At 38.1% G+C, this 23,404-nt stretch overlaps 1 protein-coding gene across 5 annotated transcripts in view; it reads right to left on the bottom strand.

Annotated features, from left to right (window-relative positions):
- chd1l (chromodomain helicase DNA binding protein 1-like) overlaps positions 1-23,404 on the bottom strand; it is a 112,487-nt gene that overhangs the window by 6,549 nt on the left and 82,534 nt on the right. For 2 of the 5 annotated variants that reach the window (XM_045214676.1, XM_041840750.2), the window contains 2 exons: positions 22,077-22,114; positions 21,479-21,783 (listed from right to left, as the gene is read on the bottom strand). In XM_045214676.1, coding sequence (XP_045070611.1) covers positions 21,479-21,783; positions 22,077-22,114 — 343 coding nt within the window. Of the gene's footprint in view, positions 1-21,478; positions 21,784-21,984; positions 22,115-23,404 lie in introns of those variants that run through there. The other 3 variants (XM_041840754.2, XM_041840752.2, XM_041840753.2) reach the window with 3 other exon arrangements.

Raw genomic sequence — 23,404 nt, forward strand, 5'->3', positions numbered from 1 at the left:
GCAACATCAGACTATAGCATCATCAGACTATAGCAACATCAGACTATAGCAACATCACACTATAGCAACATCACACTATAGCAACATCAGACTATAGCAACATCAGACTATAGCAACATCAGACTATAGCAACATCAGACTATAGCAACATCAGACTATAGCAACATCAGACTATAGCATCATCAGACTATAGCAACATCAGAAGACTAGCATCATCAGACTATAGCAACATCATACTATAGCAACATCAGAAGACTAGCATCATCAGACTATAGCATTATCAGACTATAGCAACATCAGACTATAGCAACATCAGACTATAGCAACATCAGACTATAGGAACATCAGACTATAGCAACATCAGACTATAGCAACATCAGACTATAGCATCATCAGACTATAGCATCATCAGACTATAGCAACATCAGACTATAGCATCATCAGACTATAGCATCATCAGACTATAGCAACATCAGAAGACTAGCATCATCAGACTATAGCAACATCAGACTATAGCAACATCAGACTATAGCAACATCAGACTATAGCAACATCAGACTATAGCATCATCAGACTATAGCAACATCAGACTATAGCAACATCAGACTATAGCAACATCAGACTATAGCAACATCAGACTATAGCATCATCAGACTATAGCAACATCAGACTATAGCAACATCAGACTATAGCAACATCAGACTATAGCAACATCAGACTATAGCAACATCAGACTATAGCAACATCAGACTATAGCAACATCAGACTATAGCAACATCAGACTATAGCAACATCAGACTATAGCAACATCAGACTATAGCAACATCAGACTATAGGATCCTCAGACTATAGCAACATCACACTATAGCAACATCAGACTATAGCAACATCAGACTATAGAAGCATCATCAGACTATAGCAACATCAGACTATAGCAACATCAGACTATAGCATCATCAGACTATAGCAACATCAGACTATAGCAACATCAGACTATAGCAACATCAGACTATAGCAACATCAGACTATAGCATCATCAGACTATAGCATCATCAGACTATAGCAACATCAGACTATAGCAACATCAGACTATAGCAACATCAGACTATAGCAACATCAGACTATAGCATCATCAGACTATAGCAACATCAGACTATAACAACATCAGACTATAGCAACATCAGACTATAGCAACATCAGACTATAGCATCATCAGACTATAGAAACATCAGACTATAGAAGCATCATCAGACTATAGCAACATCAGACTATAGCAACATCAGACTATAGCAACATCAGACTATAGAAGCATCATCAGACTATAGCAACATCAGACTATAGCAACATCAGACTATAGCAACATCAGACTATAGAAACATCAGACTATAGCAACATCAGACTATAGCAACATCAGACTATAGCAACATCAGACTATAGCAACATCAGACTATAGAAACATCAGACTATAGCAACATCACAATATAGCAACATCAGACTATAGCATCATCAGACTATAGCAACATCAGACTATAGCAACATCAGACTATAGCAACATCAGACTATAGCAACATCAGAAGACTAGCATCATCAGACTATAGCAACATCAGACTATAGCAACATCAGACTATAGCAACATCAGACTATAGCAACATCAGACTATAGCAACATCAGACTATAGCAACATCAGACTATAGCATCATCAGACTATAGCAACATCAGACTATAGCAACATCAGACTATAGCAACATCAGACTATAGCAACATCAGACTATAGCATCATCAGACTATAGCAACATCAGACTATAGCAACATCAGACTATAGCATCATCAGACTATAGCAACATCAGACTATAGCAACATCACACTATAGCAACATCAGACTATAGCATCATCAGACTATAGCAACATCAGACTATAGCATCCTCAGACTATAGCAACATCACACTATAGCAACATCACACTATAGCAACATCAGACTATAGCAACATCAGACTATAGCAACATCAGACTATAGCAACATCAGACTATAGCAACATCAGACTATAGCATCATCAGACTATAGCAACATCAGAAGACTAGCATCATCAGACTATAGCAACATCATACTATAGCAACATCAGAAGACTAGCATCATCAGACTATAGCATTATCAGACTATAGCAACATCAGACTATAGCAACATCAGACTATAGCAACATCAGACTATAGCAACATCAGACTATAGCAACATCAGACTATAGCAACATCAGACTATAGCAACATCAGACTATAGCATCATCAGACTATAGCAACATCAGACTATAGCATCATCAGACTATAGCATCATCAGACTATAGCAACATCAGAAGACTAGCATCATCAGACTATAGCAACATCAGACTATAGCAACATCAGACTATAGCAACATCAGACTATAGCAACATCAGACTATAGCAACATCAGACTATAGCAACATCAGACTATAGCAACATCAGACTATAGCATCATCAGACTATAGCAACATCAGACTATAGCAACATCAGACTATAGCAACATCAGACTATAGCAACATCAGACTATAGCATCATCAGACTATAGCATCATCAGACTATAGCAACATCAGACTATAGCAACATCAGACTATAGCAACATCAGACTATAGCAACATCAGACTATAGCAACATCAGACTATAGCATCATCAGACTATAGCAACATCAGACTATAGCAACATCAGACTATAGCAACATCAGACTATAGCAACATCAGACTATAGGATCCTCAGACTATAGCAACATCACACTATAGCAACATCAGACTATAGCAACATCAGACTATAGAAGCATCATCAGACTATAGCAACATCAGACTATAGCAACATCAGACTATAGCAACATCAGACTATAGCATCATCAGACTATAGCAACATCAGCCTATAACAACATCAGACTATAGCAACATCAGACTATAGCAACATCAGACTATAGAAGCATCATCAGACTATAGCAACATCAGACTATAGCAACATCAGACTATAGAAGCATCATCAGACTATAGCAACATCAGACTATAGCAACATCAGACTATAGCAACATCAGACTATAGAAACATCAGACTATAGCAACATCAGACTATAGCAACATCAGACTATAGCATCATCAGACTATAGCAACATCAGACTATAGCAACATCAGACTATAGCAACATCAGACTATAGCAACATCAAACTATAGCATCATAAAAATAAATAAAAATATCAGACTATAGCAACATCAGACTATAGCAACATCAGACTATAGCAACATCAGACTATAGCAACATCAGACTATAGCATCATCAGACTATAGCAACATCAGACTATAGCAACATCAGACTATAGCATCATCAGACTATAGCAACATCAGACTATAGCAACATCAGACTATAGCATCATCAGACTATAGCAACATCAGACTATAGCATCATCAGACTATAGCATCATCAGACTATAGCAACATCAGACTATAGCAACATCAGACTATAGCAACATCAGACTATAGCAACATCAGACTATAGCAACATCAGACTATAGCATCATCAGACTATAGCAACATCAGACTATAGCAACATCAGACTATAGCAACATCAGACTATAGCAACATCAGACTATAGGATCCTCAGACTATAGCAACATCACACTATAGCAACATCAGACTATAGCAACATCAGACTATAGAAGCATCATCAGACTATAGCAACATCAGACTATAGCAACATCAGACTATAGCAACATCAGACTATAGCATCATCAGACTATAGCAACATCAGACTATAACAACATCAGACTATAGCAACATCAGACTATAGCAACATCAGACTATAGCATCATCAGACTATAGAAACAGACTATAGAAGCATCATCAGACTATAGCAACATCAGACTATAGCAACATCAGACTATAGCAACATCAGACTATAGAAGCATCATCAGACTATAGCAACATCAGACTATAGCAACATCAGACTATAGCAACATCAGACTATAGCAACATCAGACTATAGAAACATCAGACTATAGCAACATCAGACTATAGCAACATCAGACTATAGAAACATCAGACTATAGAAACATCAGACTATAGCAACATCACAATATAGCAACATCAGACTATAGCATCATCAGACTATAGCAACATCAGACTATAGCAACATCAGACTATAGCAACATCAGACTATAGCAACATCAGAATATAGCAACATCAGACTATAGCAACATCAGACTATAGCAACATCAGAAGACTAGCATCATCAGACTATAGCAACATCAGACTATAGCAACATCAGAAGACTAGCATCATCAGACTATAGCAACATCAGAAGACTAGCAACATCAAACTATAGCATCATAAAAATAAATAAAAATATCAGACTATAGCAACATCAGACTATAGCAACATCAGACTATAGCAACATCAGACTATAGCATCATCAGACTATAGCATCATCAGACTATAGCAACATCAGACTATAGCAACATCAGACTATAGCAACATCAGACTATAGCAACATCAGAAGACTAGCATCATCAGACTATAGCAACATCAGAAGACTAGCAACATCAAACTATAGCATCATAAAAATAAATAAAAATATCAGACTATAGCAACATCAGACTATAGCAACATCAGACTATAGCAACATCAGACTATAGCAACATCAGACTATAGCAACATCAGACTATAGCAACATCAGACTATAGCATCATCAGACTATAGCAACATCAGACTATAGCAACATCAGACTATAGCAACATCAGACTATAGCAACATCAGACTATAGCAACATCAGACTATAGCATCATCAGACTATAGCAACATCAGACTATAGCAACATCAGACTATAGCATCATCAGACTATAGCAACATCAGACTATAGCAACATCACACTATAGCAACATCAGACTATAGCATCATCAGACTATAGCAACATCAGACTATAGCATCCTCAGACTATAGCAACATCACACTATAGCAACATCACACTATAGCAACATCAGACTATAGCAACATCAGACTATAGCAACATCAGACTATAGCAACATCAGACTATAGCAACATCAGACTATAGCATCATCAGACTATAGCAACATCAGAAGACTAGCATCATCAGACTATAGCAACATCATACTATAGCAACATCAGAAGACTAGCATCATCAGACTATAGCATTATCAGACTATAGCAACATCAGACTATAGCAACATCAGACTATAGCAACATCAGACTATAGCAACATCAGACTATAGCAACATCAGACTATAGCAACATCAGACTATAGCAACATCAGACTATAGCATCATCAGACTATAGCAACATCAGACTATAGCATCATCAGACTATAGCATCATCAGACTATAGCAACATCAGAAGACTAGCATCATCAGACTATAGCAACATCAGACTATAGCAACATCAGACTATAGCAACATCAGACTATAGCAACATCAGACTATAGCAACATCAGACTATAGCAACATCAGACTATAGCATCATCAGACTATAGCAACATCAGACTATAGCAACATCAGACTATAGCAACATCAGACTATAGCAACATCAGACTATAGCATCATCAGACTATAGCATCATCAGACTATAGCAACATCAGACTATAGCAACATCAGACTATAGCAACATCAGACTATAGCAACATCAGACTATAGCAACATCAGACTATAGCATCATCAGACTATAGCAACATCAGACTATAGCAACATCAGACTATAGCAACATCAGACTATAGCAACATCAGACTATAGGATCCTCAGACTATAGCAACATCACACTATAGCAACATCAGACTATAGCAACATCAGACTATAGAAGCATCATCAGACTATAGCAACATCAGACTATAGCAACATCAGACTATAGCAACATCAGACTATAGCATCATCAGACTATAGCAACATCAGCCTATAACAACATCAGACTATAGCAACATCAGACTATAGCAACATCAGACTATAGAAGCATCATCAGACTATAGCAACATCAGACTATAGCAACATCAGACTATAGCAACATCAGACTATAGAAGCATCATCAGACTATAGCAACATCAGACTATAGCAACATCAGACTATAGCAACATCAGACTATAGAAACATCAGACTATAGCAACATCAGACTATAGCAACATCAGACTATAGCATCATCAGACTATAGCAACATCAGACTATAGCAACATCAGACTATAGCAACATCAGACTATAGCAACATCAAACTATAGCATCATAAAAATAAATAAAAATATCAGACTATAGCAACATCAGACTATAGCAACATCAGACTATAGCAACATCAGACTATAGCAACATCAGACTATAGCATCATCAGACTATAGCAACATCAGACTATAGCAACATCAGACTATAGCATCATCAGACTATAGCAACATCAGACTATAGCAACATCAGACTATAGCATCATCAGACTATAGCAACATCAGACTATAGCATCATCAGACTATAGCATCATCAGACTATAGCAACATCAGACTATAGCAACATCAGACTATAGCAACATCAGACTATAGCAACATCAGACTATAGCATCATCAGACTATAGCAACATCAGACTATAGCAACATCAGACTATAGCATCATCAGACTATAGCAACATCAGACTATAGCAACATCAGACTATAGGATCCTCAGACTATAGCAACATCACACTATAGCAACATCAGACTATAGCAACATCAGACTATAGAAGCATCATCAGACTATAGCAACATCAGACTATAGCAACATCAGACTATAGCAACATCAGACTATAGCATCATCAGACTATAGCAACATCAGACTATAACAACATCAGACTATAGCAACATCAGACTATAGCAACATCAGACTATAGCATCATCAGACTATAGAAACAGACTATAGAAGCATCATCAGACTATAGCAACATCAGACTATAGCAACATCAGACTATAGCAACATCAGACTATAGAAGCATCATCAGACTATAGCAACATCAGACTATAGCAACATCAGACTATAGCAACATCAGACTATAGCAACATCAGACTATAGAAACATCAGACTATAGCAACATCAGACTATAGCAACATCAGACTATAGAAACATCAGACTATAGCAAACATCAGAATATAGCAACATCAGACTATAGCATCATCAGACTATAGCAACATCAGACTATAGCAACATCAGACTATAGCAACATCAGAATATAGCAACATCAGACTATAGCAACATCAGACTATAGCAACATCAGAAGACTAGCATCATCAGACTATAGCAACATCAGACTATAGCAACATCAGAAGACTAGCATCATCAGACTATAGCAACATCAGAAGACTAGCAACATCAAACTATAGCATCATAAAAATAAATAAAAATATCAGACTATAGCAACATCAGACTATAGCAACATCAGACTATAGCAACATCAGACTATAGCATCATCAGACTATAGCAACATCAGACTATAGCAACATCAGACTATAGCAACATCAGACTATAGCAACATCAGACTATAGCAACATCAGACTATAGCAACATCAGACTATAGCAACATCAGACTATAGCAACATCAGACTATAGCATCATCAGACTATAGCAACATCAGACTATAGCAACATCAGACTATAGCAACATCAGACTATAGCAACATCAGACTATAGCAACATCAGACTATAGCATCATCAGACTATAGCAACATCAGACTATAGCATCATCAGACTAAGCAACATCAGACTATAGCAACATCAGACTATAGCAACATCAGACTATAGCAACATCAGACTATAGCATCATCAGACTATAGCAACATCAGACTATAGCATCCTCAGACTATAGCAACATCACACTATAGCAACATCACACTATAGCAACATCAGACTATAGCAACATCAGACAATAGCAACATCAGACTATAGCAACATCAGACTATAGCATCATCAGACTATAGCAACATCAGAAGACTAGCATCATCAGACTATAGCAACATCATACTATAGCAACATCAGAAGACTAGCATCATCAGACTATAGCATTATCAGACTATAGCAACATCAGACTATAGCAACATCAGACTATAGCAACATCAGACTATAGCAACATCAGACTATAGCAACATCAGACTATAGCAACATCAGACTATAGCATCATCAGACTATAGCAACATCAGACTATAGCATCATCAGACTATAGCAACATCAGACTATAGCAACATCAGAAGACTAGCATCATCAGACTATAGCAACATCAGACTATAGCAACATCAGACTATAGCAACATCAGACTATAGCAACATCAGACTATAGCAACATCAGACTATAGCAACATCAGACTATAGCAACATCAGACTATAGCATCATCAGACTATAGCAACATCAGACTATAGCAACATCAGACTATAGCAACATCAGACTATAGCATCATCAGACTATAGCATCATCAGACTATAGCAACATCAGACTATAGCAACATCAGACTATAGCAACATCAGACTATAGCAACATCAGACTATAGCAACATCAGACTATAGCAACATCAGACTATAGCATCATCAGACTATAGCAACATCAGACTATAGCAACATCAGACTATAGCAACATCAGACTATAGCAACATCAGACTATAGGATCCTCAGACTATAGCAACATCACACTATAGCAACATCAGACTATAGCAACATCAGACTATAGAAGCATCATCAGACTATAGCAACATCAGACTATAGCAACATCAGACTATAGCAACATCAGACTATAGCATCATCAGACTATAGCAACATCAGACTATAGCAACATCAGAAGACTAGCATCATCAGACTATAGCAACATCAGACTATAGCAACATCAGAAGACTAGCATCATCAGACTATAGCAACATCAGAAGACTAGCAACATCAAACTATAGCATCATAAAAATAAATAAAAATATCAGACTATAGCAACATCAGACTATAGCAACATCAGACTATAGCAACATCAGACTATAGCATCATCAGACTATAGCAACATCAGACTATAGCATCATCAGACTATAGCAACATCAGACTATAGCAACATCAGACTATAGCAACATCAGACTATAGCAACATCAGACTATAGCAACATCAGACTATAGCATCATCAGACTATAGCAACATCAGACTATAGCAACATCAGACTATAGCAACATCAGACTATAGCAACATCAGACTATAGCAACATCAGAATATAGCATCATCAGACTATAGCAAAATCAGACTATAGCAACATCAGACTATAGCATCATCAGACTATAGCATCATCAGACTATAGCAACATCAGACTATAGCAACATCAGACTATAGAAGCATCATCAGACTATAGCAACATCAGACTATAGCAACATCAGACTATAGCAACATCAGACTATAGCAACATCAGACTATAGAAACATCAGACTATAGAAACATCAGACTATAGCAACATCAGACTATAGCAACATCAGACTATAGAAACATCAGACTATAGAAACATCAGACTATAGAAACATCAGACTATAGCAACATCACAATATAGCAACATCAGACTATAGCATCATCAGACTATAGCAACATCAGACTATAGCAACATCAGACTATAGCAACATCAGAATATAGCAACATCAGACTATAGCAACATCAGACTATAGCAACATCAGAAGACTAGCATCATCAGACTATAGCAACATCAGACTATAGCAACATCAGAAGACTAGCATCATCAGACTATAGCAACATCAGAAGACTAGCAACATCAAACTATAGCATCATAAAAATAAATAAAAAATATCAGACTATAGCAACATCAGACTATAGCAACATCAGACTATAGCATCATCAGACTATAGCATCATCAGACTATAGCAACATCAGACTATAGCAACATCAGACTATAGCAACATCAGACTATAGCAACATCAGACTATAGCAACATCAGACTATAGCAACATCAGACTATAGCATCATCAGACTATAGCAACATCAGACTATAGCAACATCAGACTATAGCAACATCAGACTATAGCAACATCAGACTATAGCAACATCAGACTATAGCATCATCAGACTATAGCAACATCAGACTATAGCATCATCAGACTATAGCAACATCAGACTATAGCAACATCAGACTATAGCAACATCAGACTATAGCATCATCAGACTATAGCAACATCAGACTATAGCATCCTCAGACTATAGCAACATCACACTATAGCAACATCACACTATAGCAACATCAGACTATAGCAACATCAGACAATAGCAACATCAGACTATAGCAACATCAGACTATAGCATCATCAGACTATAGCAACATCAGAAGACTAGCATCATCAGACTATAGCAACATCATACTATAGCAACATCAGAAGACTAGCATCATCAGACTATAGCATTATCAGACTATAGCAACATCAGACTATAGCAACATCAGACTATAGCAACATCAGACTATAGCAACATCAGACTATAGCAACATCAGACTATAGCAACATCAGACTATAGCATCATCAGACTATAGCAACATCAGACTATAGCATCATCAGACTATAGCAACATCAGACTATAGCAACATCAGAAGACTAGCATCAGACTATAGCAACATCAGACTATAGCAACATCAGACTATAGCAACATCAGACTATAGCAACATCAGACTATAGCAACATCAGACTATAGCAACATCAGACTATAGCATCATCAGACTATAGCAACATCAGACTATAGCAACATCAGACTATAGCAACATCAGACTATAGCATCATCAGACTATAGCATCATCAGACTATAGCAACATCAGACTATAGCAACATCAGACTATAGCAACATCAGACTATAGCAACATCAGACTATAGCAACATCAGACTATAGCAACATCAGACTATAGCAACATCAGACTATAGCATCATCAGACTATAGCAACATCAGACTATAGCAACATCAGACTATAGCAACATCAGACTATAGCAACATCAGACTATAGGATCCTCAGACTATAGCAACATCACACTATAGCAACATCAGACTATAGCAACATCAGACTATAGAAGCATCATCAGACTATAGCAACATCAGACTATAGCAACATCAGACTATAGCATCATCAGACTATAGCAACATCAGACTATAGCAACATCAGAAGACTAGCATCATCAGACTATAGCAACATCAGACTATAGCAACATCAGAAGACTAGCATCATCAGACTATAGCAACATCAGAAGACTAGCAACATCAAACTATAGCATCATAAAAATAAATAAAAATATCAGACTATAGCAACATCAGACTATAGCAACATCAGACTATAGCAACATCAGACTATAGCATCATCAGACTATAGCAACATCAGACTATAGCATCATCAGACTATAGCAACATCAGACTATAGCAACATCAGACTATAGCAACATCAGACTATAGCAACATCAGACTATAGCAACATCAGACTATAGCAACATCAGACTATAGCAACATCAGACTATAGCAACATCAGACTATAGCAACATCAGACTATAGCAACATCAGACTATAGCAACATCAGACTATAGCAACATCAGAATATAGCATCATCAGACTATAGCAACATCAGACTATAGCAACATCAGACTATAGCATCATCAGACTATAGCAACATCAGACTATAGCAACATCACACTATAGCAACATCAGACTATAGCATCATCAGACTATAGCAACATCAGACTATAGCATCCTCAGACTATAGCAACATCACACTATAGCAACATCACACTATAGCAACATCAGACTATAGCAACATCAGACTATAGCAACATCAGACTATAGCAACATCAGACTATAGCATCATCAGACTATAGCAACATCAGAAGACTAGCATCATCAGACTATAGCAACATCATACTATAGCAACATCAGAAGACTAGCATCATCAGACTATAGCATTATCAGACTATAGCAACATCAGACTATAGCAACATCAGACTATAGCAACATCAGACTATAGCAACATCAGACTATAGCAACATCAGACTATAGCAACATCAGACTATAGCAACATCAGACTATAACATCATCAGACTATAGCAACATCAGACTATAGCATCATCAGACTATAGCATCATCAGACTATAGCAACATCAGAAGACTAGCATCATCAGACTATAGCAACATCAGACTATAGCAACATCAGACTATAGCAACATCAGACTATAGCAACATCAGACTATAGCAACATCAGACTATAGCAACATCAGACTATAGCAACATCAGACTATAGCATCATCAGACTATAGCAACATCAGACTATAGCAACATCAGACTATAGCAACATCAGACTATAGCAACATCAGACTATAGCATCATCAGACTATAGCATCATCAGACTATAGCAACATCAGACTATAGCAACATCAGACTATAGCAACATCAGACTATAGCAACATCAGACTATAGCAACATCAGACTATAGCATCATCAGACTATAGCAACATCAGACTATAGGATCCTCAGACTATAGCAACATCACACTATAGCAACATCAGACTATAGCAACATCAGACTATAGAAGCATCATCAGACTATAGCAACATCAGACTATAGCAACATCAGACTATAGCAACATCAGACTATAGCAACATCAGACTATAGCATCATCAGACTATAGCAACATCAGACTATAGCAACATCAGACTATAGCAACATCAGACTATAGCAACATCAGACTATAGCAACATCAGACTATAGCATCATCAGACTATAGCATCATCAGACTATAGCAACATCAGACTATAGCAACATCAGACTATAGCAACATCAGACTATAGCAACATCAGACTATAGCATCATCAGACTATAGCAACATCAGACTATAACAACATCAGACTATAGCAACATCAGACTATAGCAACATCAGACTATAGCATCATCAGACTATAGAAACATCAGACTATAGAAGCATCATCAGACTATAGCAACATCAGACTATAGCAACATCAGACTATAGCAACATCAGACTATAGAAGCATCATCAGACTATAGCAACATCAGACTATAGCAACATCAGACTATAGCAACATCAGACTATAGAAACATCAGACTATAGCAACATCAGACTATAGCAACATCAGACTATAGCAACATCAGACTATAGAAACATCAGACTATAGAAACATCAGACTATAGCAACATCACAATATAGCAACATCAGACTATAGCATCATCAGACTATAGCAACATCAGACTATAGCAACATCAGACTATAGCAACATCAGACTATAGCAACATCAGACTATAGCAACATCAGAAGACTAGCATCATCAGACTATAGCAACATCAGACTATAGCAACATCAGAAGACTAGCATCATCAGACTATAGCAACATCAGAAGACTAGCAACATCAAACTATAGCATCATAAAAATAAATAAAAATATCAGACTATAGCAACATCAGACTATAGCAACATCAGACTATAGCAACATCAGACTATAGCATCATCAGACTATAGCAACATCAGACTATAGCATCATCAGACTATAGCAACATCAGACTATAGCAACATCAGACTATAGCAACATCAGACTATAGCAACATCAGACTATAGCATCATCAGACTATAGCAACATCAGACTATAGCAACATCAGACTATAGCAACATCAGACTATAGCAACATCAGACTATAGCATCATCAGACTATAGCAACATCAGACTATAGCAACATCAGACTATAGCATCATCAGACTATAGCAACATCAGACTATAGCAACATCACACTATAGCAACATCAGACTATAGCATCATCAGACTATAGCAACATCAGACTATAGCATCCTCAGACTATAGCAACATCACACTATAGCAACATCACACTATAGCAACATCAGACTATAGCAACATCAGACTATAGCAACATCAGACTATAGCAACATCAGACTATAGCAACATCAGACTATAGCATCATCAGACTATAGCAACATCAGAAGACTAGCATCATCAGACTATAGCAACATCATACTATAGCAACATCAGAAGACTAGCATCATCAGACTATAGCATTATCAGACTATAGCAACATCAGACTATAGCAACATCAGACTATAGCAACATCAGACTATAGCAACATCAGACTATAGCAACATCAGACTATAGCAACATCAGACTATAGCATCATCAGACTATAGCAACATCAGACTATAGCATCATCAGACTATAGCATCATCAGACTATAGCAACATCAGAAGACTAGCATCATCAGACTATAGCAACATCAGACTATAGCAACATCAGACTATAGCAACATCAGACTATAGCAACATCAGACTATAGCAACATCAGACTATAGCAACATCAGACTATAGCAACATCAGACTATAGCAACATCAGACTATAGCATCATCAGACTATAGCAACATCAGACTATAGCAACATCAGACTATAGCAACATCAGACTATAGCAACATCAGACTATAGCATCATCAGACTATAGCATCATCAGACTATAGCAACATCAGACTATAGCAACATCAGACTATAGCAACATCAGACTATAGCAACATCAGACTATAGCAACATCAGACTATAGCATCATCAGACTATAGCAACATCAGACTATAGCAACATCAGACTATAGCAACATCAGACTATAGCAACATCAGACTATAGGATCCTCAGACTATAGCAACATCACACTATAGCAACATCAGACTATAGCAACATCAGACTATAGAAGCATCATCAGACTATAGCAACATCAGACTATAGCAACATCAGACTATAGCAACATCAGACTATAGCATCATCAGACTATAGCAACATCAGACTATAACAACATCAGACTATAGCAACATCAGACTATAGCAACATCAGACTATAGCATCATCAGACTATAGAAACATCAGACTATAGAAGCATCATCAGACTATAGCAACATCAGACTATAGCAACATCAGACTATAGCAACATCAGACTATAGAAGCATCATCAGACTATAGCAACATCAGACTATAGCAACATCAGACTATAGCAACATCAGACTATAGCAACATCAGACTATAGCAACATCAGACTATAGCAACATCAGACTATAGCAACATCAGACTATAGAAACATCAGACTATAGAAACATCAGACTATAGCAACATCACAATATAGCAACATCAGACTATAGCATCATCAGACTATAGCAACATCAGACTATAGCAACATCAGACTATAGCAACATCAGACTATAGCAACATCAGACTATAGCAACATCAGATACACATCAGACTAGCATCATCAGACTATAGCAACATCAGACTATAGCAACATCATCAGACTATAGCAACATCAGACTATAGCAACATCAGACTATAGCAACATCAGACTATAGCATCATAAGACTAAATAGCAACATCAGACTATAGCATCATCAGACTATAGCAACATCAGACTATAGCAACATCAGACTATAGCAACATCAGACTATAGCAACATCAGACTATAGCAACATCAGACTATAGCAACATCAGACTATAGCATCATCAGACTATAGCAACATCAGACTATAGCAACATCAGACTATAGCAACATCAGACTATAGCAACATCAGACTATAGCAACATCAGACTATAGCAACATCAGACTATAGCAACATCAGACTATAGCATCATCAGACTATAGCAACATCAGACTATAGCAACATCAGACTATAGCAACATCAGACTATAGCAACATCACACTATAGCAACATCAGACTATAGCAACATCAGACTATAGCAACATCACACTATAGCAACATCAGACTATAGCAACATCAGACTATAGCAACATCAGACTATAGCAACATCACACTATAGCAACATCAGACTATAGCATCCTCAGACTATAGCAACATCAGACTATAGCAACATCAGACTATAGCATCCTCAGACTATAGCAACATCACACTATAGCAACATCAAACTATAGCAACATCAGACTATAGCAACATCAGACTATAGCAACATCAGACTATAGCAACATCAGACTATAGCAACATCAGACTATAGCATCATCAGACTATAGCAACATCAGAAGACTAGCATCATCAGACTATAGCAACATCATACTATAGCAACATCAGAATACTAGCATAATCAGACTATAGCATTATCAGACTATAGCAACATCAGACTATAGCAAAATCAGACTATAGCAACATCAGACTATAGCAACATCAGACTATAGCAACATCAGACTATAGCAACATCAGACTATAGCATCATCAGACTATAGCAACATCAGACTATAGCATCATCAGACTATAGCAACATCAGACTATAGCAACATCAGAAGACTAGCATCATCAGACTATAGCAACATCAGACTATAGCAACATCAGACTATAGCAACATCAGACTATAGCAACATCAGACTATAGCAACATCAGACTATAGCAACATCAGACTATAGCAACATCAGACTATAGCAACATCAGACTATAGCAACATCAGACTATAGCATCATCAGACTATAGCAACATCAGACTATAGCAACATCAGACTATAGCAACATCAGACTATAGCAACATCAGACTATAGCAACATCAGACTATAGCAACATCAGACTATAGGATCCTCAGACTATAGCAACATCAGACTATAGCATCATCAGACTATAGCAACATCAGACTATAGCAACATCAGACTATAGAAACATCAGACTATAGCAACATCACAATATAGCAACATCAGACTATAGCATCATCAGACTATAGCAACATCAGACTATAGCAACATCAGACTATAGCAACATCAGACTATAGCAACATCAGACTATAGCAACATCAGACTATAGCAACATCAGAAGACTAGCATCATCAGACTATAGCAACATCAGACTATAGCAACATCAGAAGACTAGCATCATCAGACTATAGCAACATCAGAAGACTAGCAACATCAAACTATAGCATCATAAAAATAAATAAAAATATCAGACTATAGCAACATCAGACTATAGCAACATCAGACTATAGCAACATCAGACTATAGCATCATCAGACTATAGCAACATCAGACTATAGCATCATCAGACTATAGCAACATCAGACTATAGCAACATCAGACTATAGCAACATCAGACTATAGCAACATCAGACTATAGCAACATCAGACTATAGCATCATCAGACTATAGCAACATCAGACTATAGCAACATCAGACTATAGCAACATCAGACTATAGCAACATCAGACTATAGCAACATCAGACTATAGCATCATCAGACTATAGCAACATCAGACTATAGCAACATCAGACTATAGCATCATCAGACTACAGCAACATCAGACTATAGCAACATCACACTATAGCAACATCAGACTATAGCATCATCAGACTATAGCAACATCAGACTATAGCATCCTCAGACTATAGCAACATCACACTATAGCAACATCACACTATAGCAACATCAGACTATAGCAACATCAGACTATAGCAACATCAGACTATAGCAACATCAGACTATAGCAACATCAGACTATAGCAACATCAGACTATAGCATCATCAGACTATAGCAACATCAGAAGACTAGCATCATCAGACTATAGCAACATCATACTATAGCAACATCAGAAGACTAGCATCATCAGACTATAGCATTATCAGACTATAGCAACATCAGACTATAGCAACATCAGACTATAGCATCATCAGACTATAGCATTATCAGACTATAGCAACATCAGACTATAGCAACATCAGACTATAGCAACATCAGACTATAGCAACATCAGACTATAGGATCCTCAGACTATAGCAACATCACACTATAGCAACATCAGACTATAGCATCATCAGACTATAGCAACATCAGACTATAGCATCCTCAGACTATAGCAACATCACACTATAGCAACATCACACTATAGCAACATCAGACTATAGCAACATCAGACTATAGCAACATCAGACTATAGCAACATCAGACTATAGCAACATCAGACTATAGCAACATCAGACTATAGCATCATCAGACTATAGCAACATCAGAAGACTAGCATCATCAGACTATAGCAACATCATACTATAGCAACATCAGAAGACTAGCATCATCAGACTATAGCATTATCAGACTATAGCAACATCAGACTATAGCAACATCAGACTATAGCAACATCAGACTATAGCATCATCAGACTATAGCAACATCAGACTATAGCAACATCAGACTATAGCAACATCAGACTATAGCAACATCAGACTATAGCAACATCAGAAGACTAGCATCATCAGACTATAGCAACATCAGACTATAGCAACATCAGAAGACTAGCATCATCAGACTATAGCAACATCAGAAGACTAGCAACATCAAACTATAGCATCATAAAAATAAATAAAAATATCAGACTATAGCAACATCAGACTATAGCAACATCAGACTATAGCAACATCAGACTATAGCATCATCAGACTATAGCAACATCAGACTATAGCATCATCAGACTATAGCAACATCAGACTATAGCAACATCAGACTATAGCAACATCAGACTATAGCAACATCAGACTATAGCAACATCAGACTATAGCATCATCAGACTATAGCAACATCAGACTATAGCAACATCAGACTATAGCAACATCAGACTATAGCAACATCAGACTATAGCAACATCAGACTATAGCATCATCAGACTATAGCAACATCAGACTATAGCAACATCAGACTATAGCATCATCAGACTACAGCAACATCAGACTATAGCAACATCACACTATAGCAACATCAGACTATAGCATCATCAGACTATAGCAACATCAGACTATAGCATCCTCAGACTATAGCAACATCACACTATAGCAACATCACACTATAGCAACATCAGACTATAGCAACATCAGACTATAGCAACATCAGACTATAGCAACATCAGACTATAGCAACATCAGACTATAGCAACATCAGACTATAGCATCATCAGACTATAGCAACATCAGAAGACTAGCATCATCAGACTATAGCAACATCATACTATAGCAACATCAGAAGACTAGCATCATCAGACTATAGCATTATCAGACTATAGCAACATCAGACTATAGCAACATCAGACTATAGCATCATCAGACTATAGCATTATCAGACTATAGCAACATCAGACTATAGCAACATCAGACTATAGCAACATCAGACTATAGCAACATCAGACTATAGGATCCTCAGACTATAGCAACATCACACTATAGCAACATCAGACTATAGCATCATCAGACTATAGCAACATCAGACTATAGCATCCTCAGACTATAGCAACATCACACTATAGCAACATCACACTATAGCAACATCAGACTATAGCAACATCAGACTATAGCAACATCAGACTATAGCAACATCAGACTATAGCAACATCAGACTATAGCAACATCAGACTATAGCATCATCAGACTATAGCAACATCAGAAGACTAGCATCATCAGACTATAGCAACATCATACTATAGCAACATCAGAAGACTAGCATCATCAGACTATAGCATTATCAGACTATAGCAACATCAGACTATAGCAACATCAGACTATAGCAACATCAGACTATAGCATCATCAGACTATAGCAACATCAGACTATAGCAACATCAGACTATAGCATCATCAGACTACAGCAACATCAGACTATAGCAACATCACACTATAGCAACATCAGACTATAGCATCATCAGACTATAGCAACATCAGACTATAGCATCCTCAGACTATAGCAACATCACACTATAGCAACATCACACTATAGCAACATCAGACTATAGCAACATCAGACTATAGCAACATCAGACTATAGCAACATCAGACTATAGCAACATCAGACTATAGCAACATCAGACTATAGCATCATCAGACTATAGCAACATCAGAAGACTAGCATCATCAGACTATAGCAACATCATACTATAGCAACATCAGAAGACTAGCATCATCAGACTATAGCATTATCAGACTATAGCAACATCAGACTATAGCAACATCAGACTATAGCATCATCAGACTATAGCATTATCAGACTATAGCAACATCAGACTATAGCAACATCAGACTATAGCAACATCAGACTATAGCAACATCAGACTATAGGATCCTCAGACTATAGCAACATCAGACTATAGCATCATCAGACTATAGCAACATCAGACTATAGCAACATCAGACTATAGCAACATCAGACTATAGCAACATCAGACTATAGCATCATCAGACTATAGCAACATCAGACTATAGCATCATCAGACTATAGCAACATCAGACTATAGCAACATCAGACTATAGCATCATCAGACTATAGCAACATCAGACTATAGCATCATCAGACTATAGCAACATCAGACTATAGCAACATCAGAAGACTAGCATCATCAGACTATAGCAACATCAGACTATAGCAACATCAGAAGACTAGCATCATCAGACTATAGCAACATCAGAAGACTAGCATCATCAGACTATAGCAACATCAGACTATAGCAACATCAGACTATAGCAACATCAGACTATAGCAACATCAGACTATAGCAACATCAGACTATAGCAACATCAGACTATAGCATCATCAGACTATAGCAACATCAGACTATAGCATCATCAGACTATAGCAACATCAGACTATAGCAACATCAGATTATAGCAACATCAGACTATAGCAACATCAGACTATAGCATCCTCAGACTATAGCAACATCAGACTATAGCATCATCAGACTATAGCATCATCAGACTATAGCAACATCAGACTATAGCAACATCAGACTATAGCATCATCAGACTATAGCAACATCAGACTATAGCAACATCAGATTATAGCAACATCAGACTATAGCAACATCAGACTATAGCATCCTCAGACTATAGCAACATCAGACTATAGCATCATCAGACTATAGCAACATCAGACTATAGCAACATCAGAAGACTAGCATCATCAGACTATAGCAACATCAGACTATAGCAACATCAGAAGACTAGCATCATCAGACTATAGCAACATCAGAAGACTAGCATCATCAGACTATAGCAACATCAGACTATAGCAACATCAGACTATAGCAACATCAGACTATAGCAACATCAGACTATAGCAACATCAGACTATAGCAACATCAGACTATAGCATCATCAGACTATAGCAACATCAGACTATAGCATCATCAGACTATAGCAACATCAGACTATAGCAACATCAGATTATAGCAACATCAGACTATAGCAACATCAGACTATAGCATCCTCAGACTATAGCAACATCAGACTATAGCATCATCAGACTATAGCATCATCAGACTATAGCAACATCAGACTATAGCAACATCAGACTATAGCAACATCAGACTATAGCAACATCAGACTATAGCATCCTCAGACTATAGCAACATCAGACTATAGCATCATCAGAAATAGATGTGTCACTGTACATCAATGGTTTTCATGTTATAACCATCCTTGAAATTGTAAATGTAGGACTGACTGGTCAGGTCACCTGTGATTGGACAGGACTCTCCAGCTCTGCTACAATGTGTGTGACCTCTGGACTCATGAACTCCTCCTCATCTCCTTCATATGTCATGAGGTATTGGGCCAGTCTCTTCCTGTCGGAGGCTGTCAGGTTGTAGAAGAACACATGAACTCCTCTCATGAAGTCAGGAAGAGCAGGGCCAGGGGGGCTGAGGGTCCTGCTGCTCTGATTGGCTGTCTCTCCTTCCTCACTCCCTCTGTCTGAGCTCTGATTGGCTGTCTCTCCTTCCTCACTCCCTCTGTCTGAGTCAGGGCCAGGATACCGTGACACTGGGGGGGAGTGTGGAGGAGAGGGGGAGACTGAGACAGAGGGTGTGGAGGGGGAGACAGAGGATGGGGAGGGGGAGACAGAGGGTGTGGAGGGGGAGACAGAGGAGGGGAGACAGAGGATGGGGAGGGGGAGACAGAGGGTGTGGAGGGGGAGACGGAGGATGGGGAGGGGGAGACAGAGGGTGGGGAGGGGGAGACAGAGGGTGTGGAGGGGGAGACGGAGGATGGGGAGGGGGATGCTGCTGAGGCCTTGGAGGTAGAGGCTGATGCTGTGGAGGGCGTTGTGGACGTACCTAAAGCAGAGGTAGAGGCTGACTTGCTGTAGTAGTATCTGACAGACAGGCCAGTTAAGGACTAAACCTCCTGGACAAAACAAATCCTTCACAGCTTGAGTTCAGACAAACACATTTAGCACTAGATCCCTCAACACTTCAACAAATGCAGTGCGGGGAAAAGGCCATTTGAACAACATACATTTTGTTTGCTTCCCAAATGGAATCCTATTCCTTTTAGAGTACACTACCTTTTACTAGAAAGGATACATGGAGGTGTGTTAGGGTTAGTAAAGGACTAGAAAGGATACATGGAGGTGTGTTAGGGTTAGTAAAGGACTAGAAAGGATACATGGAGGGGTGTTAGGGTTAGTAAAGGACTAGAAAGGATACATGGAGGTGTGTTAGGGTTAGTAAAGGACTAGAAAGGATACATGGAGGTGTGTTAGGGTTAGTAAAGGACTAGAAAGGATACATGGAGGTGTGTTAGGGTTAGTAAAGGACTAGAAAGGATACATGGAGGTGTGTTAGGGTTAGTAAAGGACTAGAAAGGATACATGGAGGTGTGTTAGGGTTAGTAAAGGACTAGAAAGGATACATGGAGGTGTGTTAGGGTTAGTAAAGGACTGTTCAACCTCTCTTTCATAACGTCTGAGATCCCCAGAGATTGGAAAGCTGCCGCGGTCATCCCCCTCTTCAAAGGGGGTGACACTCTAGACCCAAACTGCTACAGACCTATATCCATCCTGCCCTGCCTTTCGAAAGTATTTGAAAGCCAAGTTAACAAACAGATCACCGACCATTTCGAATACCACCGTACCTTCTCCGCTATGCAATCCGGTTTCCGAGCTGGTCATGGGTGCACTTCAGCCACGCTCAAGGTCCTAAACGATATTATAACCGCGATTGATAATAGACAGTACTGTGCAGCCGTCTTCATCGACCTGGCCAAGGCTTTCGACTCTGTCAACCACCGCATTCTTATTGGCAGACTAAATAGCCTTGGTTTCTCAAATGACTGCCTCGCCTGGTTCACCAACTACTTCTCAGATAGAGTTCAGTGTGTCAAATCGGAGGGCCTGTTGTCTGGACCTATGGCAGTCTCTATGGGGGTGCCACAGGGTTCAATTCTTGGGCCGACACTTTTCTCCGTGTATATCAATGATGTCGCTCTTGCTGCTGGTGACTCTCAGATCCACCTCTACGCAGACGACACCATTTTGTATACATCTGGCCCTTCATTGGACACTGTGTTAACAAACCTCCAAACGAGCTTCAATTCCATACAACACTCCTTCAGTAGCCTCCAACTGCTCTTAAACGCTAGTAAAACTAAATGCATGCTTTTC

Source organism: Coregonus clupeaformis, unplaced genomic scaffold (genome assembly GCF_020615455.1).
Source record: "Coregonus clupeaformis isolate EN_2021a unplaced genomic scaffold, ASM2061545v1 scaf0295, whole genome shotgun sequence".
In the NCBI taxonomy this organism is placed as follows: Eukaryota; Metazoa; Chordata; class Actinopteri; order Salmoniformes; family Salmonidae; genus Coregonus; species Coregonus clupeaformis.